This window comes from Scaptodrosophila lebanonensis, unplaced genomic scaffold (genome assembly GCF_003285725.1).
Source record: "Scaptodrosophila lebanonensis strain 11010-0011.00,11010-0021.00 unplaced genomic scaffold, SlebRS2 tig00001415-arrow-pilon, whole genome shotgun sequence".
Lineage (NCBI taxonomy): Eukaryota > Metazoa > Arthropoda > Insecta > Diptera > Drosophilidae > Scaptodrosophila > Scaptodrosophila lebanonensis.
This window is the reverse complement of record NW_022060742.1, coordinates 6,990,364-7,016,587: the sequence shown is the minus strand read 5'-3', so window position 1 is coordinate 7,016,587 and position 26,224 is coordinate 6,990,364. Positions and strand designations below refer to the sequence as shown.

The following is a 26,224-nucleotide window of genomic DNA, read 5'->3' as shown; positions in this document are numbered from 1 at the left end:
CATTCAAATACAAATTGTTAGGATTAGTAGTCCGGACTCTTTTTAAATATATACGTAGTACTTGTATATGCAAGTAAAGTAAAGAGTATTCGCAAAGCTGCTGAAACTGTTTAACGCACTCGAATGAGCAATTTGTATTTCTATTATTATATAATTTCTTGTGTATTAGCAACTCTTCTATTGCGTAGACCCTCCAAAATGTTGGCAGTGCCTTATACTTTATTGTAAGGCATGCAGAGGCTTTGACCAACGATTAGAATTTATATACTAACATACACCCCCACTCCATATAGGTTAAGGAGTCGGGCCTTGTCTATTAAAGAGCCAATTGCTAAAAACTTAAAACGCATATTCCCTGTACATACACACATGAAACATGCCCTCAAACTGAACTACCTTCATAAAACTAATGATAAGCCACCCAATGTTCTAGCCCCTAAGCTCTGTACATACCTATACGCGTTTAAGAACTACTTATTAGTTAGTCATGTAAATATTGTTAAATTAGTGACAGAGACAAGTCAGACAAGTCAGACAAGTGTAAATAGCCAAAAGTTTTTATGTTGAAGCAAATATCATGAATTGACGCTGTAATAAACAAAGAGCAGATACAATTGTGACCGAATTCCTTTAAATGCCAAATTATTGTTATGCGGATGCCAGCGTCCGCAAGTAATTGTTTACAAAAGGTAAGGAAAATTCTTTTTATATGAGTAAGGACATTCTAATGCAATTTTAAGTTGTAGAATCTACTGTTTTTTTATTTAATTCCTTTCACTTTAAAGAAGGAAATGTTCGTCCTCAAAAAAAGTAATTATTAAAATCACTTTAAAACGAAAATATTATAATTTTTCAGGGGTTGTTATAGAATAGAATTGCTTAAATATCAGAAATGGTGCAATTATTCCATAATTTAGGGCTTGAACCCAAACTTGTCTTCACAAATTCTACTTCTTTTCGATTATTCTGCCTGGATACTGTTTAGTTTTAAAATGCAACTAAATGTATTGTCCTTAATTTTATTTTTAAAACATATTTTTATTTATTTTTTATTTATGGCTAAGTAAGACGCTTACAATTCTATAACTTAAGATACGTACTATTTATATGCATATATAGTACGCAGCGGGGCTAACATTCAGTTTCGATCAAACGCGCAGCTTTCCAATGGCATTCTGCAGAATCTGGAACTCGGAGTTAATGTTGTTCATCAGATTGTGAATCTGGGGCTTCGAATCCAGCACCTCAATGCTCTGTGTGTAGGCGTTGTAGCGCACGCCAAAAGGACGCGGAATTGAGTTGGCGAATTTGCTGAAGATAGACATCGAGATTTGAGTAATGATTTATAAATCGCATATATATAGTAGTAGTGTGCCTTACATGGTCTTCTCCTTGGCCTGCTCGAAGCTGTCGGCCACATAGTACAGCGGCTGGAACTGGGTAATGGGATACTTGGTAATGCCTGTGACTTCGGGCTCGAAGTCCTTCAGCTGCGGCTTGTCGGTCAGGCAGTACTCGAGTTCGCCATACGAGGACAACAAACCGGCACCATAGGCCTTCAGCTCGCCCTCCTGGCGGCACAGGCCATACTCGACCGTAAACCAAAAGATCTGTGAAGCATAAAGACTTGACGCATGATTCGGCCACACCAACAAATGCAGCTAACTGACCGTAGACAGCTTCTCTATGTAATCATCGGGCGCTCCCAAAGAGGCCAGGCCGATTTCCTGACTGAACTGAGCGAAGGCCGGGTCGGCGAAGAGCGGCACATGACCCAACAACTCGTGGCACACATCCGGTTCGGGGGTATACATCGGCTTGCTAGGATGTCTGATGTACTGAGTGGAGTGGAAGACACGGAAGGCCAGGCCAGCCAAAAAATCTCGGGAGCTCAGCAAGCCAGCAACTGGACGCAGGGTAAAGCCTGTGCAATCTATAGAAGATACACATACATTTTTATTTAATTAGTAGATTTAAATCTAACGCCTTATTAAATGAAAGATATGTGGCCAATAAAATGTTTTAGAATGTCTAATCAATGTCCATTTTGTAATTCATGTAACTCTTGTAATTCATAAACTGCTTCGATGACATTTGTTTGATAATATTTGATATTTGTCCCAATATAGGGTTTCCACACTTTGACAGAGTTGTTTCCAAAAATATAAGTTGGTAATATATCTAACGTTTCCTCATAACTAGGACATTATCTGTGGAGAGGTAATGCGAATTCTGGAAAATGTTGTCAAAGAGATATCTATTTTTAAGTATTTTCATGTTGACTACGAATATAGGCTATATACGGGCACCATTTAGAAAGGGTATACATAAGGAGTAACAAACAATGATCCACAACTTTTTTAGCCTTTCTATTATCTTTCTAAAATACGGTTAGATATGCAGATAATTTTCATGCAAACTTTCCACCAGGAGGTGCAAATGAATCACTTCTTTTGTGATTATTGTAGAAACAACTATATATATCTAATATCTATATTATTATTGGGGAAACTTCCATATTTCTTTTCTATAACAACTTTGACAATTTTCCAACGCTTTCCTTATAATACAGAAAACGTACCTCTTAAAAAGTTGGACACGTCCTCCAGCTGCGGAATGTTGTCCTCACGAAAGCCGCAATTGTCGATGAGCAGGGGGAAAACGTGATTATATTCCCGACACGCATGCGTCTTGTAGAGCTTGGTCAGATTGCGAAAGATGATGCCCCAGGTCTCAATTTCCTCCTTGGAGTACTGGACATGGGGCAACGGCTCTCCATGTTTATAGTTATAGGCGATGTCGGCAAAGTACTTGCGACGCTTGCGATACTCGGGATCGGTGAAGCCCGGATGATCGGAGTCCAGCTCGGCGCCATAGCTTAGAATCTGATTGGCGAAGCGATCCAGATCGCGTATGCGACGTGGAAACCAAGGAACAGCCGTGGCATTGTCCTTGTAGTCGCGTGAAATTATATTGAAGTAGCTGCACTGCTCCTTCAGATCATCAATGGCTCGGCCCAAGTTGCCGGACTTGGCCTCGCACTCTACAAAAAACTCATAGCCGGGCACACGGAGCGAAGAGCGCGATTCGATGTGCAGCAGATTGACGTCGTGCCTCTTGAAAATTTTCAGGGTCTTGGCCAGAACACCGCTGGACAAGGACGAGTCCTTGGGCGAGAAGAGGAGGCACGTGTTGCGCGCCTCCTGTATGTCCACCCCCTCGGCTATATAGGCCGAGTCTTCGATGCGCGTCGGCTGCAAAGAGCAAATCATTAGCGAAGCTATTAGCGGTGCTTATCACGGTTAGAACACATCGATGACCCCTTTGTCAAACACCAACAGCAGCAACAAACAGCCAACAAAAAACCCAAAACCAAAACGGCGCACTTGCTGTTATCAGCTTTGGCCAACCAAGCCGCCTCAAACTCGGACTCAGACTGAGACCGATGATTGACGGAACAGGCGATATAGACTGTCCATCAATCACAGATCTTCTCTGTACACAGTACAGTAAGGCTGGCTGCATATTTCAAAATGGCATTGTAAGCAAGTATTTGTTGTGCAATGCTTTGGGGCTTTGGTTTCAAAGGTTATAGAAATGGAAAACTATTTATTACGAAGCCCTAGTAATCGAGCAGCAACTAAAATTACAGGTGTTGCCACTATTGAAAAGCTATATCGAAGTTGAGGGCTCAGCGCTAACCGCAATGGCAATCAGTGCGTTCAATAACTTTGCCACAGGGTCGCCTCAGTAGTCAAGCGAATGGCCTAGAACTTGTCTATTGAATATTAATTCAATCGAATAAATTGTATATGAATAGTTGCATTTGTAAAATAACTTAAATAAAATTGAAACAATAATTTCCAATACAATTTCCAATACAAAAGCCAATAAATGTCAGGGAAAAATGCACTATAGAATTTAAACCTATAATACAAGTATGTGTGGATTATAAATACTCCTTAGAACTCTATGTACATTCAAAGCTAACACTGGTTGGAGTTTTATTTTCTAGAAGCCTTTCTAGCCTATACACTGTAATTATTGGTTTCAAATGTTAAAAGTGTTCGTAGAACAGATTTTCAGATTTTCCAATTAAAATTACAACCAATAACATGCGCGCTCAACTTAAATTGTTAAGCAATATTATTAAAGAACCAAACTATTTTCTCGCTTGAAAACATTCTTCAAGCGTCCAAATTTAATTTAACGTTTATGCAGTTCAATTGACAGATTTTCTAAAAGCAACAAATTCCAAACAGTACACCATAAAGACTGCAGTCAATAATCTCACTAAAAATTATTTCTGCAATTCTTTAAGGCCAGTAGAACTTGATTTCAAATTAAAATTAGTGTTCAATATTTAAAAAAGAAACTCACAATCTTCGAATTGTGAAAACTGAATAGAACTTGATTTTACAGTTCGATATAAAACATAAACCAACAATAAATTGAGTGACTAGAATAAGAAAATCATATCTATACTCCCCAGTAGAATATGATTTTGTTAATTTCAAGGCTCTCTTAAGCTGATCAATCAGAAATTATACAGGACTAAACTAATTTCAAGTTCACGAAAGACCAAATATTCAATTCAAACAGTCAAATAAAATGACTATTGTCTTTAAAAGAACTTGATTTGCACACCGAAATAGCAATTTTTAATAGCGTATATATATTGTTATTACTGGCCATTAACAATATTTTGATTCACATTCAAGGCTAGTAAAAGTTCACCTCTTGATAGGCCTGTTTAGGCGACTACAATTAATTTGATTTTGTTTTGACATTTGGTTTGATTGGTTTTTTCTTTTTTTTCGCTGCACCAACCTTATCAAAGGAAACCTGGCGTTGGTACATCTCGTACGCCCTTTTATTCAGTTATGCACAATAATTTATGGAGCGCACTAGTTTATGGTTATTAATATTTCTTTGAGCCGGATTCGAAACACAGCGAACAGCGAACGGCGCACGGCACAAGACTGAATTGATTTTTCACTTAATCACGCGCTTAAATAGACTTCGCCTGCTTCGACGCCAACTAGAAGTCTAACCTTACAGATACAGATACAGACGCAGAGCACAAAACATGACAAGAACAAAAGCAATAACGGCGTCGAAACCAGTAAATGCGAACGATTAAGCGAGTGAACAGCATCCATATCGGGGGCAGTATCGAAAGTGAGGTTATCAGTCCATAGCCCACAGATTTGATAGGCCAAGCATCAGCGACCGCATTGTTAATAAGCAGACAATGAGTTTGGATTGCTTATCAATCCCAAAATATAATTCGCACTGCTTGTGGTCGTTAGAGCCATAAATTGACGTATGTACGTGTATTTATATACATAAATATATACTAATATGTATGTATCTGGTGGTGGCTAGTTCGAGTTGTTATTGTTTTTCTTTTTCTAATTTTGTAAAACGAATAACAATTTGAAAAACAAATTCAAATGACAGGTTCCAGCCAAACAAGTTCAACGGCATTTCTCGGCAATTATTTTATAGTAAACAAATTCTATGGGGCTGGACCGAATCTAAATAGAAATGCTGATGGCGGCTGGCACGCGCGGGTTGTTTAAAAAAATAAAAAATGCATATAAGCTGAACACCTGATAGTCCTGCTTATACAAACAAATTGTCTGAGTTTTGGAAAAGCAGTCGAACAAGCTTAAGGTTTGATTGTGTCGGCCTCTCTGAGACCACTGAGCGCTCCGAAATGTGTGGATTGTGTGGATTTTTAAATGTGTGGAGCTTTTGCAATCTGAGATTGAATCTGAATTTCAGACAATCACTTATGAAATGTAATGAGCTCAGCATAAATGCCCGTCGTCTTCAAACTCATTCATTGTTCTGTATGCCACTTAACCCATTATGGGCAAACGGTGAAACATTTTTGATAAAGTAGCTGCAAGTAATGTGACTTTTAATTTTAAAATTATAGAGTTCTTGTTGAATTAATTTCAGTTTCACTGCAATCAGTTTAAGCATATTACGGATATTATTACACTTGTTTTGAATTTGAATGAAATCTGAAGCTAACATTGAGAGTTCTGTTAGTTAACAGTCTTAGTTCTAAGTCGCGCTGTTAACTTGAAATGTAAACGAAGGGCTCTGTGTTAGGTGTAAGCGAAATAATACAGAAGGCAGTTCTTACACGTTTAATAAATTTCGTCAATTTACAACCCAACTTCATTTATCTACCGCAGTTAATTCTTGATTTCAACACCAGTTTCAGAAAATGTTAATATACTCGTACGTATCGAATCGTAATTGTCTCGCCTGGTATTGGCATTCGTATAACATTTTTGCATTGTTTTAAATAACTACACAAACTCTTATTTTCAATTGGTTGTAAGAATTTTTGATTTGAAGATGAAGTTCTACCTTGCTGTGCTCTTGAGTATGTTAAATGATATAAAGATATGTAGAAATAGTGAAGCACTAACAATGTCCACATTCAAATTTCAGCTTCTGCTGTAATCTCTACGATTGCCGAGAACTGCACTAATCTTTGTAGACCGACTTATATCCCAGCTTGTGCCAAGTATCCCTCATGTTTCATGAATTTTGATGATGACTGCATATTGAGACACATCAACTGCTGGCAAAAAAAAACACAAAAGCCAGGTGAGATAATAATATCTTGACAAAGTGATATGTACAAAGTTTATATGATTCGACTTTTTCAAGAATTTAATCTTGTTCATTGGGGCGACTGTAAGCGCGAAGAAACCCCAGTCTGTCCAAAGGATCTGATCAAGGCTCTTGCTGAAAATAACGCGACATGTCATGTTTGTAGCCGTTTAACTAATTCAGTGTATCCCAAGCGTAGCGATACTTAAAGATGAACTTTTGCATCTGTAAAGGTTTATACAAGTAGGCGTATCGAATGGAACTGTTTCGCCTACTATTCGATTAGTGCACCGATTTCTTTGAAATAAACACCCACCAAATTAATGTGTATTTTCGATTTGAAGATGAAACTTTACCCTACTCTGCTCTTGGGTGCGTACATCAAGAAATTGCGAGTTTTGTACAAATTACAAGTATATCTGCAATCAATGCATTCAAATTTCAGCTTCTGCTGCCGTCTGTACGATTGCCACCAAGTGCAATAAAGCTTGCACTTATATTCTACTTCCAGTTTGTGGACATAATGGCATATGTTACAAGGATTTTGGCAATAAGTGCAGATTCCAAAGTAATAACTGCATCCAAAGGGAAGCCAAACAGCCAGGTAGGTTAATGCAAAGGTGTGCAATGTATAGAGTTTATATTTTGATTTCTTCACAAGAATTCGCAATGGTCTACAAGGGATTTTGTAAAACTAAAGACACCCCAGCCTGTCCCCAGGATATTTATGGTTAATGGCCGTTCCTTAAAATAATCTCCATAGCAATAGTTGTAGATATTTACTTCGCGGCTTACTCGACTTCTTATTTTATTGCAGCTGCCGTAGCTGTTGCTGCTTTGACTTATTTCTGTACTCCATTAATACGCATAGACACGATTCTGATAAATGATGCTGTTGAAACTGTACATAAATATATGTCTCCATTTAATAAACTGAAGTTGGTTGCACTTAAAATTTAAACGAATAGGAGGGCCCCATCCTATTAGTTGCATTTGAAATGTAAGCAAACGCGATCCTTACAGTGCATTGCGAAACGTAAACCAACTGATATCCTCCTATTGTTTGCATTATCAATGTAAACAAAAATAAGCTGTTTAACATTAAATAAACAAGCAATGCTTTTGCCTACTGCTCATTTATGTTGGCCTGGTAGATAATGCAGGCTTAGGCGTCGTTAAAGGGCAGTCGGCAACTTGGTTGGAATAAAATTTGCTCCGTTTTGATATTAATTTTGATGGTGAACAGCAAGTAAACAAGTCGGCTTGGATTTAAATGCAAATGTAAGCAAAAAGCAAATGTAAACAAATGCAATTCTAACGGTGCATCCCGAAATGTAAACAAAAATCAGCTGTTAAGCAATATAGTCAAAAAACCGTACATAATTATAATAATTACAATTTTATTATCAGATATTGATCAATTAAGTACTTTTATCGCAAAACTAGTGTACCCGTAGGGTAAAAAGGATGAAAGAGCATGTCCGACCCCATAAAGTATATATATTCTTAATGAGCATGACTAGAGAAATCGATCTAGACTGTCTAGAACTCTAAAACTATAAAAGCTGGAATAACCAAAGTTGGTATCCAGATATTCCTAGGTCCGAGAAAGGACGAGTTAATTGTATTTTTTTAAAAATTCCGGCCACGATTTTTGTATAATAATGCAACATCAGAGAAAATCAAAGTTTAATTTGAACAGTGTTGCAAGACCGAAAAGAGAAAACTGAAATAAACTGAAATAAATGAGTAATACTACTATAACATAATTCTTCATAATTCCCTGAACTATATACGCATGTTAATAAGCTACATACATACATATGTATATGAGAACATTCCGCAGCTAGCAATGACAAAACAAAGATTATCGGGCATACTCGTAATGAGTGGCATGCTGATTGCTAAGAAACTGATGTAATACGCCCCGAAACTTTCATTTATGTGTTATCTGCGGCTCAGCACGCTTCAGAATTCGGAAACAGATTGGAAACGCAAAGTGTAACAATTTTATAGTTGAACGCAGAGCGCAACAACACGCTTTGAGAGAATTTTTAAATTATCGGCGTAATTAAAAATGTTTTAAGTATTGTATTTATTCATTAAAATTGCTTGGCACATAAAGTGCGTAGAGCAAAATAATTTGGCATTTATGTGTGCATCAGAAATGCACACGTAATATTATGTTTACAGTACAGCTCATAAATAAATTAATATTAATTAATAGTTGGCGTGTGGACGCCAGCGGGAGGTGAGGAGTCCGCGCATCAAATTAACCTGTGAACTGGGGCGTTTATTTTTGCGCACGTTCTTGAGAGTGCAGCCCACGGGCAGGGTGACCTGTAATTGAAATGAAGCCGATTACAGTTGGTTGTAAAAGGAAGTGAGGAAGTGTCTAACTTACGGATTGATGAGCCGTCACCTTGACTGGCTCCTGGTCCGGACAAACGACATAGGACTCGTGATCAGAGTGGGAGATTTGGGTGAGGGCCGCAGGTTCGGGTAGAGGTGAGGCAGGGTAACTAATGCTCTCAAATTCAGCTGGTGCTGAGGGAGAAGCGGCTATAGGAGGAAGGTTAATGGTTTTAGGAGTCGGGAGAGCAATATTCTGAGCACTTACCTTTCACATGTATCTTGAAAGTGCAACGTGAGGTTACACCGTCGGTGGTGGTGGCTTCATACCGTATGGTGTGATCGCCTTGGGCGAAGAGCGCTCCCGGAAACTATGGAAGAAACGAATGTTGGACTTGCTAGAAGATCGTAGCTTATTTCACTCACATGAGATTTGTAAATTTTGAGCAGCTTGCCCTCAAAGCGTGGCTCCTCCCACAGCACGGAGCGCAAGTTCTGATTCTCCTTCAGACTGACCTCGAAGGAAGGTGTGCAGAAGCTCCCGCTGCCACCAGCATAGGACACCTCATTCAACAGACTAGAAGTTGGAGCAGAAGGCGTAACTGCTATTGGTGTGGAGTGCTCGATGGTGATTAAAGTATGGCAACTAGCTGTTTGACCTGAAACTGGATCGCGCACCTTGTAGCCAATTTTGTGCACTCCCGCCTGCAGATGGGCCTGCAGTTTAGCAGCCCAGGCCGGATTCGCCTCGACATAACGGAAATCCAAGTTGGTTTGCGGCTTCTCCAGTATCACATGCGCCTTTGACTGTCCCTCATTGAGGACAATCACAGTATTTTGCGGACACTTGATGTAAGGCGCTGGACGTTTGGGCTTGCGTTGAACAATCTTCGATGAAGGCTGCTCATAGCGGATCGAAGGCGCAAACACACTGAATGGTCTCTGCTGCTGCGGTGCACTGGATATCCAAGCCGAGTAACGTGGTCCGGCTAGTTGATTTCTAAACTGATTGATGGGCCGGCAACTCAAATTGTCACCGAAGGACCAGCCATCGCGAGCCATACAGCTGGTAGTAAACACGGTCGCCGGCACATAGCCATTGTTACAGTTCAGGTAACAGCTGGTGCCAAATCTGGAAGCCTGCTGAGTACAGCTGATGGGCAGAATGATGCCGTTGGAAGGAGTTTTCAGCGGTGGGCAAGACGCTATGCGTGAGCCTAACATAAAGCCACTGCCTAGCTGCGGGAATGTCGGTCGCTGACTGATAGCTGAATGTAGAAAAAAGGAAATTAATTAGCTAAACAGATCAGATTCTCTGGATTAAATTTAAAGACAAAGAAAGTCTTCGGGCGTCTCAAATAGCTTAAATAAAAGCAACATTAAATTATACCTAAGCTATACAATAAGAAACAACATCATCAATGGAATATGGTTGATATCCTTTGATATGCTATTAGTTAAACCTTTCCGTGTTTATTTGGATGCAACAATAACCCATACTGGAAAGACTGCCCAAGTTAATATAATTTGCCAGTTCTCAAGAGGAATCGGAAAATTTGATTTAAATAGATTGGTAAATATCCTTAGATAACCAATGACTACTTTCAGAAATAGGACGATGGTGTATCAGTTTATGGATGAATCCACCAAAAACTGAAACTGTGTCAGATACATATCTCTGTTGAATTGTCAAACATTAATCATACTTGTCACACCTACCTAGACACTTGTTGTCCTGACCCTCCCAAACGCCCGCTGCACCGCAAGTTCTGAACTCGGAGCCCTGCAACAGATAGCCTTGGTTGCACTTCACTTTACAGCGAGTGGTGTAGTATCGTTTGCTCTTGTGACGGTACTTGTTGCAGTGCGCTTCACCGTTGACAGGCGCTTGGAATCGAGAGCAATGGTCCACCACCTCTAGGTCCAGAGTACGAGCGGCCACACAAGTGCGCCCATCGAGTGAGAGTGTCTTTCCCGGGCCACACTGGCACTTGAAGCTGCCGGGTTCGTTAATGCAGATGCCACCCACACAGCCGCCATTGCCCACGGCACATTCATCCTCATCGATGCAATCCCGACCATTGAAGCTCAATGTGTAGCCTCGGGGGCACCGACAGCTGCGTCCATCGAGCGATAACGTCTGCTCGGAACCACACTTGCATCTGAAGCCACCGGGTTCGTTAATGCAGGTGCCACCCAAGCAACCCCCATTGTTCACAGCACACTCGTCCACGTCGATGCAGTCGCGCCCATTAAAGCTCTCCGTGTATCCTGCTGGACACTCACACTTGAAGCCGCCCGGCAGATTCACACAAACTCCGTTTGTACAGCCTCCATTGTTTACCGCACACTCATCCACATCGACGCAGTCGCGTCCATTGAGAGCGAGTGTGTAGCCCGTTCGGCAGAGGCACCTGAAGGAGCCGGGTGTGTTCTCACACTGGTGCTGGCATGTGCCCGGCAAGGCACACTCGTCCGTGTCTATGCACCTGGTGGGATCGATGGTGCTGCGTTGGTAGCCAGGACCACAATTGGCATTGCACTTAAAGCTGCCGGGCTGATTAACGCAAACCCCGCTCAGACAACCACCATTGTCCACGGCACACTCATCAATGTCGTTACAATCGCGTCCATTTAGATCCAAAGTGTAGCCAGCTGGGCATAGACACTTGTAGGAGCCATGCGTGTTCTCACATTCGTGGGAGCACAAGCCAGGTCGAGCGCACTCATCCACATCCACACAGTCGGTGGGATCGGAGCGACTCCGTTGATAGCCCACACCACAATTGGCCACGCATTGTTTCCCATCGACTAGGTTGAGACCCATGGGGCAGCTGCACTTGTAACCACCGCGTCGATTGATGCACTGATGAGAGCAGCCACCGTTGTTCAACTGGCACTCGTCAATGTCGACGCAGTTGCCGTCAGCGCCAAGCAGCAAACCCTCGCCACATTCCACGAGAGTGCAGCCTTCGTCCGTTTGTTGGCTGCCCGGTGGACAGCCGACCAGCGCAGGCAGGCAGCTGTGCAGATCCTCCTGCAAAAGAAAGCCAGGCGGACAAGCGCATTCGTAGCCACCGGGCTTGTTGAGGCAGTCGTGGGTGCAATTGCTAGTTGCTTGAGTCGCACACTCATCGATATCGAAGCAGCTCCGCTCGTCCGCTGCTAATTCATAGCCAGGGTCACAGGCGCAAGCGTGTGCACCTAGAAGATTAATGCAAATGTCGCTGCAATTACCAAAGTCCAGCGCACACTCGTCCACATCCAAGCAGCTGAAGCCATCGGGCGCTAGCACATAGCCTATGGAGCAGGCGCAAGCGAAGCTGCCCTCGCTGTTCAAGCAAAGCTGCTGGCATTGACCATTCTCCAAAGAGCATTCGTCAATGTCCAGGCAAGCATGTAACGATGAGTTCAATGAGGCTGACAATGAACGTGATGATAAAGATAATGGAGGTGATGGTAATGAGGTGCCCAAAGCATAGCCTGGCGGGCACAAGCATGTGTACGAGCCATTAAGATTCTCGCAGCGCAAGTCTGCTCCACAATCATGAGCTCCAGTAGCGCATTCATCAATGTCAAGGCAATAGCCGCTCTGCGCATCCAAAAACTCAAAGCCCCGCTCGCACTCACACGCATACCCACCTGGCAAGTTACGACAGAGCTGCTGACAACCGCCATTGTCCAGCTTGCACTCGTCTACGTCTTCGCAGGTGTTGCCATCGTCGCCAATTACGTAACCCACCGGACACAGGCACTGGTAGCCTCCTTCGACATTGAAGCAATTGTGGCTGCACTGATGAGTGCCTGCGGCGCATTCATCGATGTCCAGGCAGCTGTAAACCTCATTGGCATAGCCAGGCGGACACACACAGCTGTAGCTCGTGCTGTTTTCGTTATCGCGGCAGCTTCCGGGTCGGCAGTGGGCGTGTCCATTTTCCCGGGTACACTCACTATCGGCCACATTGCAGCTGTGCAGATCATAGCCCAGTTTGTAGCCTTCGGGGCAGACGCACTCATAGCCACCAATTTCTGTGTTCACGCACTGATGAGCACACCGTGTGCGATTCAGTTGCGGATTGTCCAAATCCTGGCAGTTGTCCCGAACACAGCTACGCTGATCTTCGAGCAAGTGGTAGCCCAGTTCGCAACCACAGGTATAGGAGCCCAAGGTATTTACACACAGCTGCGGACAGACGCGATGCGGCACCGTTTCCTCATCCGCATCGTCGGCCAGCACAATGTCGCATTCGTTTATGTCCTGGCAGGTCTTGCCATCCACCGTCAGCTCGAAGCCAGCTGGGCAGCCACACTTAAAACCGCCCTCCAAATTAATGCACAGTTCACAGCCATTGTGTAAGTTCTCCGCACACTCATCCACATCCAGGCACTGGGCGCCATCAGGCGATACGCGATAGCCAGTGCCACAAACGAGCTGCTCATTTACCCGCACTATCTGTGGCTCCTCTTCCACCTCAATCTCATTGTTCTCTTCCTCGACTGCCGCTGCTGCCGCATCCTCCTTAGTATTCAACGGCAGCACGCATCTATAGGAGCCTGGCGAATTCTCACAGCCACTCGGGCATTGTGCGGCCACATCAGGCTGAGCACACTCATCAATGTCTGCAAGAAATAATAACAGGAGTCCTAGAGAGCGATATGTTTTAGAAAGCGCGATTGTCTTACCTATGCAGTCCTTGCCAGTAGCCGCGTTGATTTCAAATCCTGTCTCGCAGGCACACTCGAAGGAGCCCGGCAAATTGTTGCAGATATGGGAACAGCCGCCATTCGACTCCTGACATTCATCAATGTCTGACATAAAAGAAGAGGGAAAGACATGTTTATTAATGTGTCCTCTTTAGTTTAGTTTACCATGGATCTATTAAAAAATGAACTAATTGATGTGAGATTGGAAAATGAAGCCCGCACATATGTTAATATCGGAATCAACGCTTGAACTAAACATTCATTATTTGTATTCACATATCTAGGAATGAGGGTTTAGATGCAAGGTTTTATTGATCGAGTTGGAAGATATTAAGCCAATTAAGCTAAAAGATACGTTAATATTATTTTAAATCAACTTCCTCATGGTGAATGCCTATATAAATCTCTTTTATTTCATAATGCAATTTAGAAGCCATCTATTTGAAATCAGTTAGATAACATCCGCTTTCGATATCAATTTGGAAAGTTTCAAATAAAATGTCTTAATGATTATGTCTGATTTTCCATCTTCACTAATATTCTCTTCCAAAATCTTAAATTGCTGCGAGCTTACCGTGGCAGCTGGTATAGTCATTTGGATCCAAGGTAAACCCTTCATGGCAGCTGCACTTCAATCTTGGCTCGTTTTCATCTGGGAAGAGCAGGCGCTCGCATTTGTGAGCACAACCACCCAGATCGGGGCCACAATTGTTGTCGATAACGCGAGGCGTGTAAGGATCCTGCGTGGGTTCAACCACAATATTTATATCAGTGATTGCAGTCGGTGGCTCAGGTATGGTGGTGGTGGTTGTGGGGTTCACAGGAACAGTTTCTGTTACTACTGAGGTCACCATTTCCACTTGTGCCTTGGGCACTACTTCCGAAGGTTGCTCCACGGAAGGGAGTTCAGCTGCAAGTTCCGGCTCTGCAATATGCAGAACCACCTCTGGCTCCACAGCAGGTGGCAGCGGTGGAGGAGGCTGCGATGTCTCGACATCAGTTACTGCGGACTCTACCTTCTCTTCCCCATCATCTTCGTCCTCGGTGTCGTATTCGTGAACGGTTTCGTATTCATCGTAGTCGTCGTCGTCTAGTTCGCCTCCATTCGGTATGCAAGCGGGAAGCTCCCCCACCCACTGCTTCGCTCTGCAATACAGGGCCGTGACCTGCGCGTCCTCGAACTCGTAGTTCTCATTACAGCTGTAGTAGGCCACCAGAAATACCTTCCGGCCTTTACGGCGCCGATCGTACAGCGTGACTTGGCCATGACTTATCTCGGGTGCCCTTACATCGGCCTTTATGCAGCTAACATCGAGCAATTCGGCCATCTGGGTCGACACAGTTGGCTCCTCTGGTATATCTAACATTTTCTTTTTGCGATGCGATGCTGCCTCTGCAAGGCAAAATATATTTAGAAGGGAATCGTTTGAGTTCCCTAATGAATCACTTACTTAGCACGCAAGTCGGCGGCTCTGTATTCCATTCGTCGGCATCCACATCGCAAATCAGCTCCTTGGCGCCCTTCAGCTCGAAGCCCTCTTTGCAGCTGTAGAAAGCTCTGTAGATTTCGGTCGTCTTGGAGAGCTCGAAGCTGCCGTGATCCACTAGCGGCGGATTCTCGCAGTCCTCATAAACGCCGTGCGTTGACTCTGAAATCATCGAAGTAATTTATCAAACATCTGTCCGAAATCCCTCACAAACTAAGAAACAAAACCCGCCACCACCCACATTTCAAATCTGTGCCAAAAACTTTTCATTGTCACGTTGTTGTTTGGGCATTTACGATCGGTTTTATGTATTTTTCCTCTCTAGACTTTAAATGCCGGCCGGCTAGGTTATTAAGTGGCCACTTTGTGGGCCAAATTTGTTATGATTCATCGCATTTGTTCGGCGGACGTGTTCCACACACAGTCATATAGAAAATCCAATAAAAAGTTCATGTAGTCACATATACCCATTTGGATCATTAGTTTTTCGTGAAAATAGTTTTAATGATGTTCTGTGATATTTTATGGCCCATTCACATTTTATTTACGAGATGTCCAGGAACAGTTCAGTGAAAAGTCCGCACAAAAATAATGTTAATATCTATTGAAGTGGGGGAAGAAATCGATTATTTCTTTTATTCTGATATCTTGCCAAAGTTTATCTGAGCCTCTATGTATATCTTTGATTACTCATATGTATAATTTTCAAATACTATACAAGTATATACATTGAGCCATTAACAACCAATTATTTTATAAAAGTGATAATCACGTTCTGATCTTAATAAACAACAAGCAACATAAAGATAAGTTCCAATTATAAAATACGATGTGTAGCTTGTTTTTCCTAAAATTCTATTCAATATTGGTACTTTGATCAGAAGTTTTTTTCATTTGTAAAAAAATCAAAAGAAAGTTGAGAAAAATATAGAAAGTATAATAGAAAAGAAAAGTTTGTAATACTCGTAAGTATATAAGATAGAATTTTAACTTCGAAGCGGGAAAGGGTTTCAGAATTTATAAGAACGAATATATTTAATCATTTTCCATTCAGTTTAACATTTCAATTTAGGTCTTTTGATTTAAAAAGGTATTCGTTTTTTAAAATAATTCGCTTCGATTCATTCGCTTGAAGTCCATTGTGATGTAAAAACTTAACATAAGTAAACTATTTACACGTATAATAGTTATTTTTATAATTATATCTCCTTTTTTATTTTCACATTGAAAAACATTCAAAACCTATTTACGGAGTTCAAAATTAATTCGCTATTTACTGATATTTGAAATATATATGTATAAAAACAAAAAAAAAAATGTAGCACCTTGTCAAAATCTAGTGAATGAAAAATATTTCAGAACATTTATAAAAAACATTGAGTCTCACGAATTTAAAATGCTAATAGAATAATTATAATTAGTATATTATAATTAGTATATTCCCCTTCTCTCTGTTCTCTTCAATCTAGGAAATTTTTTTTTTAAAACTCCGCTATGTATAGCAATAGTAAGTACCCTGCATTTCATATTAAAATGTTGTTTTAATTTTAATAACTATTTGCTGTCAACTCGATTTGTCAAACAGCGATTTATTTTTGGATTAAAATCCGCGACTCCATTGGAATCGGCTACTTTATAAATGTCAAATTTTGAAGTCCAAGGGAAAAAATTTGTCAATGTAAAAAAAAACATATTTAAACTGTTGAAATACGATTATTAGAAATATATATCTTTACAAATGTTCAGTATACATTTTAAATATTTCTAACAGAAATCTATTCAACAAAATAAACGAGTATATGTTGTTAAGGGACGTTAAAGCCATGTTGACTCTTGAAGACCCTGAGTAAACCCATTTCCCCACTACAGTCCTTCAACTAAAAAAAAACAATGTTGTAGCAATCAATGCATATACATATATACATATACACATACTAGTTTGCCGATTTTGATGAAACAAAAACAGATTGTGGTAAGGCACTAAAAGAAATATAAAATTATTTTACTTGGTGTAATTTTTTCACCGATATAAAATAATAATACTATAATGGCTTGTAATAAACTTGATCTTTATATGAATACATATGACAAGTCGTTATGGAAAGTTGGTGTGTCTAGCTATTCTAAGCCCTGTCTGTTACGTATACGTGTACATATGTGATCCTTCGGGAACAGGATACATTTATAAATGTCGAAACATCTGAAATTAATTGAAGTTGTTTCGTTGACACTTATAAGTTCATAATGTTTTGTTCAGTTTTCATTTGCTCTCATCCATGATATATTTCGGTCACTCTGTTTGATCTGATTGGATCAGATCGGGCATAACCACAACTCACCAGCAGCAGCGACGAATGCAGCGCAGGTCAAAGCGCATAAAATATAATGGACTGTCAACATTTTTATGTCTTCTAATCCTTTCCCAGACCGACAGCACTCACAGCAATATGCTGTCAGAGTATTTCCTTCGCACCTCAACTCTTTTTTTTGGATTTTTATAAATAACAAGTCATTAATAAAATTTCACTATTTAGAATAAATGTTCATTTTTGAGACGAGTAGGGCGGCAAACTGAAAATACAAAGACACATGTAGCGAGTATAAAAATCCATTTGGATTAAGGATTTATAAATAGCACACACGGCAACACGCGCACTCCAAACTCTTACAGATATATATGTACATATACATATATACCCGACTATATATAGTATGTAAGAACTATTTTCACTCTCTCTTGTCACTTGATGGAAGGAAGGAACTATTGACTTGTTTGTACGTTGGCGAGGTCAGCAATTAAATCGAATTAGATAGGCTCGGTGTATGGTGTATGCACATTTGTATATGTATATATAGGTATATCACTATTGGAAGGATCTGGCGTGCCAGAGAGTAGTAGAAAGAAAGAACGCACCGATCGGGCCGAGTGCCAAGGCAAGACTGAGGCGCTCAAGAAGCGTCTGGCGATGCCAAAGGGAAGCATTTCTTTTTCTTCGCTTTTATTTTGTCTCCAAAACATATATACGTTCATACGCGTATATTCGAGTAGGCTGATGCTGATATGCTGATATATCACGTCCATCATAAGGCAAATTAGTGAGAGAGCGCAGAAGTGCTGGCAGACTGCTGCAGAAGCTGTCTGCCTATTTTTAAGTTGCACGCCGGCTGCATTAGCATTAGTATGAGTATTAGCATTACCGTTATGGGCGATGAGCATTATAATGCTTGTAGTGAGCCCCGACGCGTGGCGATAGTGCGTGGAGCTCGCATTGAACTTGGCCAGCAATTGGCGGCATTATAGCCATGGAACCGATTAGGCGGAACAAGTGGCTGTCAAATACCCTCATTACTCAATAAATGTCTAGAAATAAATATGAAATGTTATTACATAAAAGCCAAGCTGGCAGAAATCAAATGCGCCGCTAACAATTTTTTATGAAGCTATTTGTACGAGTACATATAAAATAAATTAGAACTACTTACATACACACTCAATCAAACGCATACACACACACACACACAAACACACACTCAGCAGACTATAGGCAGCTAAATTGTTTTTAATTAAAATTAAATACATTGAGGGGGAAAAATAAAAGTCGCGTAGGTGTGGTAACAAACGACAGATACGAGCAGAGTCTTGAACTTATTTGGTGCGCTACAAACATGTTTTGTTGTTCTGTCATTGTAGTCATTGTTGTTGCTTTTGCTGTTGTTGTTTAAGCAGCTCAGAACCACATTAGATGCGCCCCATATAGGTGTAGCCAACCCACATTAGCCTCCCCCCCACCACCGACCCCCAACATCGTCCTCCCTTCAAATGGCGAACAAAAGTAAAAACGCGCCTAACTATGTACTCGTACGGACATCATTGCGTATTATTTGTTTTTCGCATTTGATTGACAAATTGATTGTTGTTGTGGCAAAATATTTTAAGGTTATAGCTAAATGGAGCTATTGATTGACCCATTGAATGACTGTTTGGGTGCCTGAGTGACAGACCAATACGCTCAGCGATTTCACACGCTATGCCACCGCGCGCGTTTTAAAACGCACGCAAATCGCTCCAACAATTGTGGGCGAGTTGGGTTTGTTGTTGATTTTCTGCGATATTTATCTTTTTATTTATGGCCTTTGCGTTTTGCCCACTTTGGTCAGTTGCAGGCGATATACTCGAATATTTCTATAATATTCTTAAATAATTTCTTATATTTCTTTGCACTTCTATGCGCTTTTCTGCCACTACGAGCTTTTTATATTTGTATTCGTAATTGAAATGCCATTTATGTGTAGGTTTTTGTGGCGCTGTACTGTTGTGGTGATTGTTGTTGTTGTGTTGTGTTGTGTGGTGTTTGTTGCTCCATTTACATTTAACTTAACCTTAGTTGGCATTTGCGGAAATCGTTCTAAGGCGTTCCAGACTGTCTAGCCGCTTGGCTTTGTCTCTTTTGGGCCAATTTATGTTGACAATTTCGCCTCTAGCGCCGTGTTTGGTTATTGTTGCTGCTGTTGTCCGAGCACTTCCGTTCGAGACAGCGCCAGCAACAAAAACTCTGGATCTACAATGGATTATTTATTTATTAAAAAGCTAAGCAAAATGGAATCTAGCACACGGTAGCAACGTTATTGGCAAATAACCAAAAATAATTAAGATACGGTAATCTAATTGATTAAGATAAGAAACATAAATAAATAGTAAAAAATTAAAGGTATTTAATATATGTATATGTAACTAATAATCCACTTATGCTAAAATATACATTTAAGTAACGATATTCTGATATAAGTCAACAACGATCTCGGCGTAATGAGAATAAAAATGAATATGAGAATATCATTAATTTCCATTTCCATTTTGTTTAAAATTGTAAAATTATTTACTTCTAATCAGCAATTTGAGGAATTCAATTCCGAATTCCGAATGGAAATAGCCCCCAATTAAAAAGGCATTGGTAAAAGCAATGAGAAAAACATAGTAAAATGTTGAATGATTAGGTATATAACAAATAATAATAATAATAATAATAATAATAATAATAATAATAATAATAATAATAATAATAATAATAATAATAATAATAATAATAATAATAATAATAATAATAATAATAATAATAATAATAATAATAATAATAATAATAATAATAATAATAATAATAATAATAATAATAATAATAATAATAATAATAATAATAATAATAATAATAATAATAATAATAATAATAATAATAATAATAATAATAATAATAATAATAATAATAATAATAATAATGATGGGGGTTCAAACCCTAAAACGAGCATAATTTCATAATAATAATGTTGAAAACAAAACTTTATTGCATTTTGGTTTCACAAATTTGTAAATGGTTTTAATACTGTTGAGAACTATGGGCCCATCACATACTAGTTATTTAATTGGATTCACATTGATCCTTCACTTCTTGCTGCAGCATTGATCCTTGGAACCATTCTTGCAAACGCAGTTGCAGTCCTTGTTGCAGGCACAGTTGTCGCCACATTTCTCCGACGAACACTTGCAGTCTACAATTACACGAGGTCAGGGAAATATTTATTTACAGCCCATTAGTATATTTGCAATACTTACTATTTTGACAACCCTTGCAGCCCATTTCGTTTAGTTTGTTTGTTGGAAAAAGGTGAGAATGCTTCACAGCTTTGATATTGCTTCGATGCTCGACTGTTCGCTTTCGAGTCGCCCTCAATCATATTTATAGGCACTGATAGCGACTATTTGTGAGCAAGCCGAGCGCAATTGCACTCGTCTCATTCATTGATGTTTTGCAAACAAAACATCAACTTCGACTGGCTTATCAGTTCGTGTGCAAATCGTGGGACCGTTCCGTACCGTCGTTTATCAATGTTGACCAATGCTTGATGTTGCTGAATGTAACGACGTAGCAAATACACTGCACACGGCGTTGTTATCAGCGGGGAAATAAGCAAAAAAAAAGGCAAGCAAAAAAAGGCTGTGGCGTAGAATTCGAACTTCAAACAAAATAAATATTTACGCAGGGCTTTAAAAATGATTTACTTGTGCAAGGTCTAGTTTGTGTAGCTTTGGAATTGTATTGAATAAATTCTGCAGCGGTAGAGGGGGGGCGAAATTATAAAAATATTTATTCCATTAGCATGGAATTTAAATACACTATTAAATTAACAATGTTAATGAGCGGTCTGAAAAAATGTTGCAGTTAAAACAAGCAGGGATTATAGTAAAAGTGCATCTAGCTTATCTATTTCCTAGCTTATACTTATATATATATATATTTAAATTTAATTTATAAAAAACAAACGTTCATAAAATACTATATACTATACTATATACTATATGCTTATATTTTGTTAGAGCAGAGCGAACATTGACCTCAATATTTGGCATGATAAAGAATAGAACCCTAACATGCCAATAAAACAAATAAGCACAAACAAATGATCAAATCTGCAGATTTGGTTGAGATTTCCTTCTTATCCTAGCCCTTCAACTTTGGTAAGTTTGGTAAGTTGTCTTCAATTTGAAGATTTCTATACCTAAGTGACAAGAATTGAGACCCGTACTGATCCCATTCTAATAATTAAAGAGAGCAAGGAACGAAAAGATTATACATGATTGATATTACTGCCTGGATACGCCAGCTGTAATAATGCCTCCTGGCTAAGGTAATCTTGAAATGTCACCTCCGGCCCAACTGATCTCCCTTCACTTATTGATAAAAATCTAAAATCCGTAATGACTGAATGTAAAGTGGAGTTCGAAACGACAGCTCTGGCAACAATTAAGAACCAAACTGGACTCACTTTGTTAATAAACGAATGCCAGCAAGCTGAAAATGATTAATTTATAAGCTTTTGGCATTTTCTGCCTGCTGAACAGTATTTCCTTTTTATGCTGGGGCTTCAGCCTTGGCCTAGCGTAGGCTGTCATAAGTTTGAGGCTTTAAATTTAAAAATATGTGGCAAGTCTTTCAATAATACAAAATTCGCCGTGCTCGCTCACCAAACAGCCGCAGTACACACAACTCTTCTGAGCCTCGACATCTGGTCCTACCAACCAGATAGGATTCTTAGCTTCACACAAAGGAATACAAATACAAAACGAAACACATCAACGATAACAACAACAACAACTGCAATGCTGCTCTTGGGTGCGCTCTTCAACAGTCTGCTCGCCGTGAGCTCCGGCTACGCCATGTATTCGTTGCATCCACTGGAGAAGCCGTACGGCTTTGTGGCAGCCGCCTTTAGCCTGATGCATGGGGTGCTGGGCGTGGTGCGGGCGGCGAAGGACGACGATGATGAATGCAATCGAGTGCGAGCGATAACTTCGGGGATTATGGACATAGTACCGCTGCCGCTGGTCAACGTTGAACTCTATTTAAGGTCCTCGAATCCCAGCCTGGCCTTTGCGCACGGCTGCTTCATCATACCGCTGGGCTATGATCTGCTGGCGAAGTTGGCCGACACCGATGACAGCTCGACAGAGACGCTGAAAGAGCTGACACTGCTGGGCAATGTCGTGTCCTTGCTGTTCCTTGGTGTCAATCAGTCTAGCAATATGTACGGAAGCATGGCGGCCATTCCGTTTGGCACACGCTACGGCTCCATCATACTCGACCACTATTGGAAAGGCCTGGGCGCCGACTTTCAGCTTCTGGCCAACTCTACATTCATGGTACTGATGGCCATGACGTTGTCCGATAAGTAGACGAGCCAAGGAGCAACACCGACATGTTGACATGTTTCAATTCAAATAAAATTGTGCGAATAAGAAAATAGTTCGATGAGGTGTTTGGCATTCTTTTACCTTACACTGATCGAATCGAACGATATACAAACTAATTTGCTTTATTATTGGCTTATACTCCTGGCAAATTTGGCGAATCTAGATCGATTACTTCTTGAGTTACTTGAGTTCTTTGAGATATATGGATGACGAACAAAACGACTCACCGTTGCATTCTTATAAAGCCCCCCAGAAAGGAATCGTTCAGAAAAATCAACAGTGGAGTCCCGATTGATTTAAAAGGTGTTATTCATTGGGAATTCGTCTCATATCGACAACTCGGTTAAAGCTGAGTTCGATGCTTGTATTTTGAAGCGTTTGGTGCATCGTATTCGGCCTAAATATCATGAAGAAGAAAGTCTCCGTTGGTTGTTTGACAAAGCGACGTCTCATCGGTTGATAATTATGACTGTTTTTTTAATATACCCATGATATAAAACAAACTCAATTTGTACAAACTGGATAAGTTGTAAACAGTCCTGTATACCTTGGATCGTACCTTGTATAATTGTTATAAAAATAGAATCAATCATACTATTTAAAAGAGCATTCTAACTTATTGCAAAATTATTAACGGACATATTCTTCAAATATACAAAGAATATTTTTCACTTGAGATATTCTTAGGTGGGAGCAAAGCAAAAGTAGTATCTCAGAAAATTGTGAGTAAATGAATAGCAAAAAAGATAAATGAAATTAAACTGATTTCGAATTGCAATACAAAACGACTACAGCAATAAAGAATATTTTGATATCATATAAGGTCAGCACATAATTGTTAAGCGAAAAGTTGCATCCTGTAAATCGATCGGCATTGGAAAACACAACACTATTTTAATTAGTTTTTAATAAATATAACTTTTATTTTTATTGAACTAAAAATGTTTTTTTTTTTTTTGGTTAATAACAAAAAAGTCCAATTTGTCGCTTGCAACAATACCCTTAGAATATGAAGCGCTTGTTGTTGCTGTTGTGAACATGATCCTTAAAGTAAGAATTAAAGTATTGTATGTAAAACAAATTTCGTTCGGATTGGTGCATTTGAATCGCAGAATCTCTGATTTGTTCGAACGCAGTGCCACCAACAGGAAAAACTAAAAACAAAACACACGAAACGATCCTCATCTACAGTTAGTTAGTTCTTAATACTCAGATACGACGGTCCCACTTGGCGCACATAGACACTGCGCTCATTGCTCAGATATGGCGGACAACGCACCGTTAGGATGCCGTCGGATGAGAGCTCGGAACGCACATCATTCGGGTAATATCCGCGAGGCAGCACAAATCGCTTCACAATGTGACGACCCACGAAACTGTCGCCATCACGACGCTTCTCGTGTTTCGCCTCCACCACCACTGTATCGCCGGTGGTCTTCACCGTGATCTCGTACGGCTTGAACAGATGCACATCGACGTTGGCCTCGAAGCCATCCTTGCCCACAATAACGCGACTCAGATCCGGCGCAGAGCCCACGCGGGACAAGCGCTTCCAGTATGGCAAGTCCCAGTCGGCCAGATCCCAATCACGCCACAGACGACGCTTATAGTCCCAGTAATCCCAATCAGTGTTATTGGTAGCCGGCACCAGCGCCATTATGTAGTATTAATATATTTCAAAAGATTCGAATTGTATGTATGTGTGTTTGTTTGGCAGGACGCAGCAACGCGTTGCGAATTTCACGCTTCGACGCGATTCAGTTCGTTCGCTTCGTATTGATTCGATTCTCAACGTTTCCCGTTCTCTGACGTCCGCACGCGATATTTGCACTCAGCACATTAAACTCGCCATCGACAGTCGCGGCGGCTTTTATAGGCCCGTGCTCGAGTTCGAGCTCGAGCTCGCGTTCAGCGCAGCTCAGCTGAGCTCAGTTGGAAGCTAAAGCTTCCCAGCAATGACAATTGTGACGTCGAGCTGTTTATCTTGAAAGTGTCGCTAATCGTTGTTGGCTGCCAGCCCGTGGGCCGGACCCGCCACTCGGAACGCAGAATTTGCAACTCAAAGCCATTTCCTTGAGGCCGCCAGTCCGAGTGGGGTGGCACAGCCACTCGTACTGGTGGGCTGCATCTTTGGCAGTTGCTCTTGAAAATTCCGACAAGAACAACTTGCTTGAGGGCCATGTCTATAACAATCGGTATTCAATTGATGAGGAAGTAAAATAAATATGAAAATTTAAAACAAGCTGTGCCTTTTTCCATTTCGCATCGTCAAATTTTCAACTTGGATTTTTGTCAAATCAATTTTGATCATTGCTTACGTCTTATACCGATTGCTGACTCAATGGTTTATGTACATACGTGTAAATGCATGATGAGATGAGTTGATATAGACACGTCCGCCTGTCCTCCTGTCCACGTGTCTGTCATCAAATGAACTCCGAGAACTCTTGAGCCATAACAGCTAGGGACACCAATCTTGTTACTGTACTTTTGTGATATCTATACATAGCTTCAATATATCACATAGTTCCTCTAGGAATGATCTGTGAATAAATAAAAACAGAGTTATCAGAACATATTTGTTTATTATGATAACGGTACCAAAAGAGTGCACTATAAAATTATTCAATTTTTAATAAAAAGTACTTTCAAATACATTTAACATTTTTTCGAGTCCAAAAAAGCTCCGCTTTGAAAAATATAGAATATAGAAAAGACCTAGAATTTGTGAGTTTTGTAAAAACATCTCCGAAGATTGCAAAGACAACACAATTTTGTAAGTATTGGCATTATCCATCTCTACTCAGCTGTCTCCGACTAATAAATTGCCATTTAATTGGCATCTGTGGGGAATGTTTGCAATGGAAAAATTGTGTTTGCAATTTTATAAAGCAATTAAGGAATTTAATTTCATAATAGCTATAACAGATATTGAACCCCACATGCCGACAGTTACTCCAACATTTCAATCAGAGTTTGCTTACCTCTGAGCTAGTATGTTACTTGTATATATTTTTTTGATATCTTTACTTTTTGTTGGAAATACGTTTACGTTCCATCATCTACGCCAAATTAATTACAAAGCGTTTCCGGGCGCAAAGTCTGCCAAACACACACTTATACATAGATATATAGAGCTACCAAATTAAATTTCTTTAGCGGAAATCCGAACAGACAAACGCGCATAATTCTTTTCACTTTTTGACCAAATTTGGTGATGTTGGTTTTTCATTTTCGGTTTCAATTTTGTGCGCAAAGCAGCGCAGATATAAATCTGATTAGATAGGCGGATAGACATACG

General features: G+C 40.3%; 5 protein-coding genes and 2 long non-coding RNA genes across 8 annotated transcripts; 3 read left to right on the top strand and 4 right to left on the bottom strand.

Moving 5' to 3' along the window:
* Positions 1–1,003: 1,003 nt before the first annotated feature.
* On the bottom strand, positions 1,004–4,981 carry LOC115632128 (protein henna). The gene is made up of 5 exons (XM_030529134.1): positions 4,831–4,981; positions 2,582–3,254; positions 1,671–1,933; positions 1,381–1,610; positions 1,004–1,311 (listed from the first exon to the last, which is right to left on the bottom strand). The coding sequence occupies exons 1-5, from the start codon at positions 4,858–4,860 to the stop codon at positions 1,149–1,151; spliced, it is 1,359 nt and encodes a 452-aa protein (XP_030384994.1). The 5' UTR covers positions 4,861–4,981; the 3' UTR covers positions 1,004–1,148.
* Positions 4,982–6,376: 1,395 nt separating this feature from the next.
* Positions 6,377–6,963, top strand: LOC115633015. The gene is made up of 3 exons (XR_003996315.1): positions 6,377–6,406; positions 6,475–6,633; positions 6,697–6,963. It is a non-coding gene; the product is annotated as an uncharacterized LOC115633015 (long non-coding RNA).
* A 111-nt stretch (positions 6,964–7,074) lies between these two features.
* On the top strand, positions 7,075–7,545 carry LOC115633039. Its single transcript, XR_003996316.1, has 2 exons — positions 7,075–7,243; positions 7,301–7,545. It is a non-coding gene; the product is annotated as an uncharacterized LOC115633039 (long non-coding RNA).
* Positions 7,546–8,710: 1,165 nt separating this feature from the next.
* Positions 8,711–17,709, bottom strand: LOC115632265 (fibrillin-2). 2 transcript variants are annotated; one of them, XM_030529342.1, is made up of 10 exons: positions 17,522–17,709; positions 15,147–15,344; positions 14,270–15,088; positions 13,675–13,800; positions 12,634–13,611; positions 10,711–12,195; positions 9,418–10,259; positions 9,260–9,362; positions 9,044–9,201; positions 8,711–8,979 (listed from the first exon to the last, which is right to left on the bottom strand). In XM_030529342.1, exons 1-10 carry the CDS (start codon positions 17,580–17,582, stop codon positions 8,860–8,862), a joined length of 4,890 nt encoding a protein of 1,629 aa, XP_030385202.1. In that variant the 5' UTR covers positions 17,583–17,709; the 3' UTR covers positions 8,711–8,859. The 2 variants fall into 2 exon arrangements, with proteins under 2 accessions (XP_030385202.1, XP_030385204.1); XM_030529344.1 differs by lacking the exon at positions 9,044–9,201.
* Positions 17,710–20,485: 2,776 nt separating this feature from the next.
* Positions 20,486–20,946, bottom strand: LOC115632268 (metallothionein-2-like). Its single transcript, XM_030529348.1, has 2 exons — positions 20,788–20,946; positions 20,486–20,723 (listed from the first exon to the last, which is right to left on the bottom strand). Exons 1-2 carry the CDS (start codon positions 20,810–20,812, stop codon positions 20,617–20,619), a joined length of 132 nt encoding a protein of 43 aa, XP_030385208.1. The 5' UTR covers positions 20,813–20,946; the 3' UTR covers positions 20,486–20,616.
* A 1,161-nt stretch (positions 20,947–22,107) lies between these two features.
* Positions 22,108–22,975, top strand: LOC115632266. Its single transcript, XM_030529345.1, has one exon. The coding sequence runs from the start codon at positions 22,333–22,335 to the stop codon at positions 22,903–22,905; it is 573 nt and encodes a 190-aa protein (XP_030385205.1). The 5' UTR covers positions 22,108–22,332; the 3' UTR covers positions 22,906–22,975.
* Positions 22,976–23,821: 846 nt separating this feature from the next.
* On the bottom strand, positions 23,822–24,759 carry LOC115632267 (heat shock protein 27). The gene has a single exon (XM_030529346.1). The coding sequence runs from the start codon at positions 24,578–24,580 to the stop codon at positions 24,119–24,121; it is 462 nt and encodes a 153-aa protein (XP_030385206.1). The 5' UTR covers positions 24,581–24,759; the 3' UTR covers positions 23,822–24,118.
* Between the last annotated feature and the right edge of the window lie 1,465 nt (positions 24,760–26,224).

Excerpts from the sequence above, each read along its gene's own strand:
- LOC115632128 (XM_030529134.1), bottom strand. The coding sequence starts at position 4,860 with ATGTACCAACGCCAGGTTTCCTTTGATAAG. Across the intron at positions 1,934-2,581 it reads CGTGTCCAACTTTTTAAGAG|ATTGCACAGGCTTTACCCTG; the intron begins GTACGTTTTCTG and ends TATCTTCTATAG. Across the intron at positions 1,312-1,380 it reads CAGGCCAAGGAGAAGACCAT|CAAATTCGCCAACTCAATTC; the intron begins GTAAGGCACACT and ends GTCTATCTTCAG.
- LOC115632265 (XM_030529342.1), bottom strand. The coding sequence starts at position 17,582 with ATGTTGACAGTCCATTATATTTTATGCGCTTTGACCTGCGCTGCATTC. Across the intron at positions 9,202-9,259 it reads TTTCAAGATACATGTGAAAG|CCGCTTCTCCCTCAGCACCA; the intron begins GTAAGTGCTCAG and ends TTCCTCCTATAG. Across the intron at positions 8,980-9,043 it reads AGGTGACGGCTCATCAATCC|GTCACCCTGCCCGTGGGCTG; the intron begins GTAAGTTAGACA and ends TTTCAATTACAG.
- LOC115632268 (XM_030529348.1), bottom strand. The coding sequence starts at position 20,812 with ATGGGCTGCAAGGGTTGTCAAAATA. Across the intron at positions 20,724-20,787 it reads CTGCAAGGGTTGTCAAAATA|ACTGCAAGTGTTCGTCGGAG; the intron begins GTAAGTATTGCA and ends GTGTAATTGTAG.
- LOC115632266 (XM_030529345.1), top strand. The coding sequence starts at position 22,333 with ATGCTGCTCTTGGGTGCGCTCTTCAACAGTCTGCTCGCCGTGAGCTCC.
- LOC115632267 (XM_030529346.1), bottom strand. The coding sequence starts at position 24,580 with ATGGCGCTGGTGCCGGCTACCAATAACACTGATTGGGATTACTGGGAC.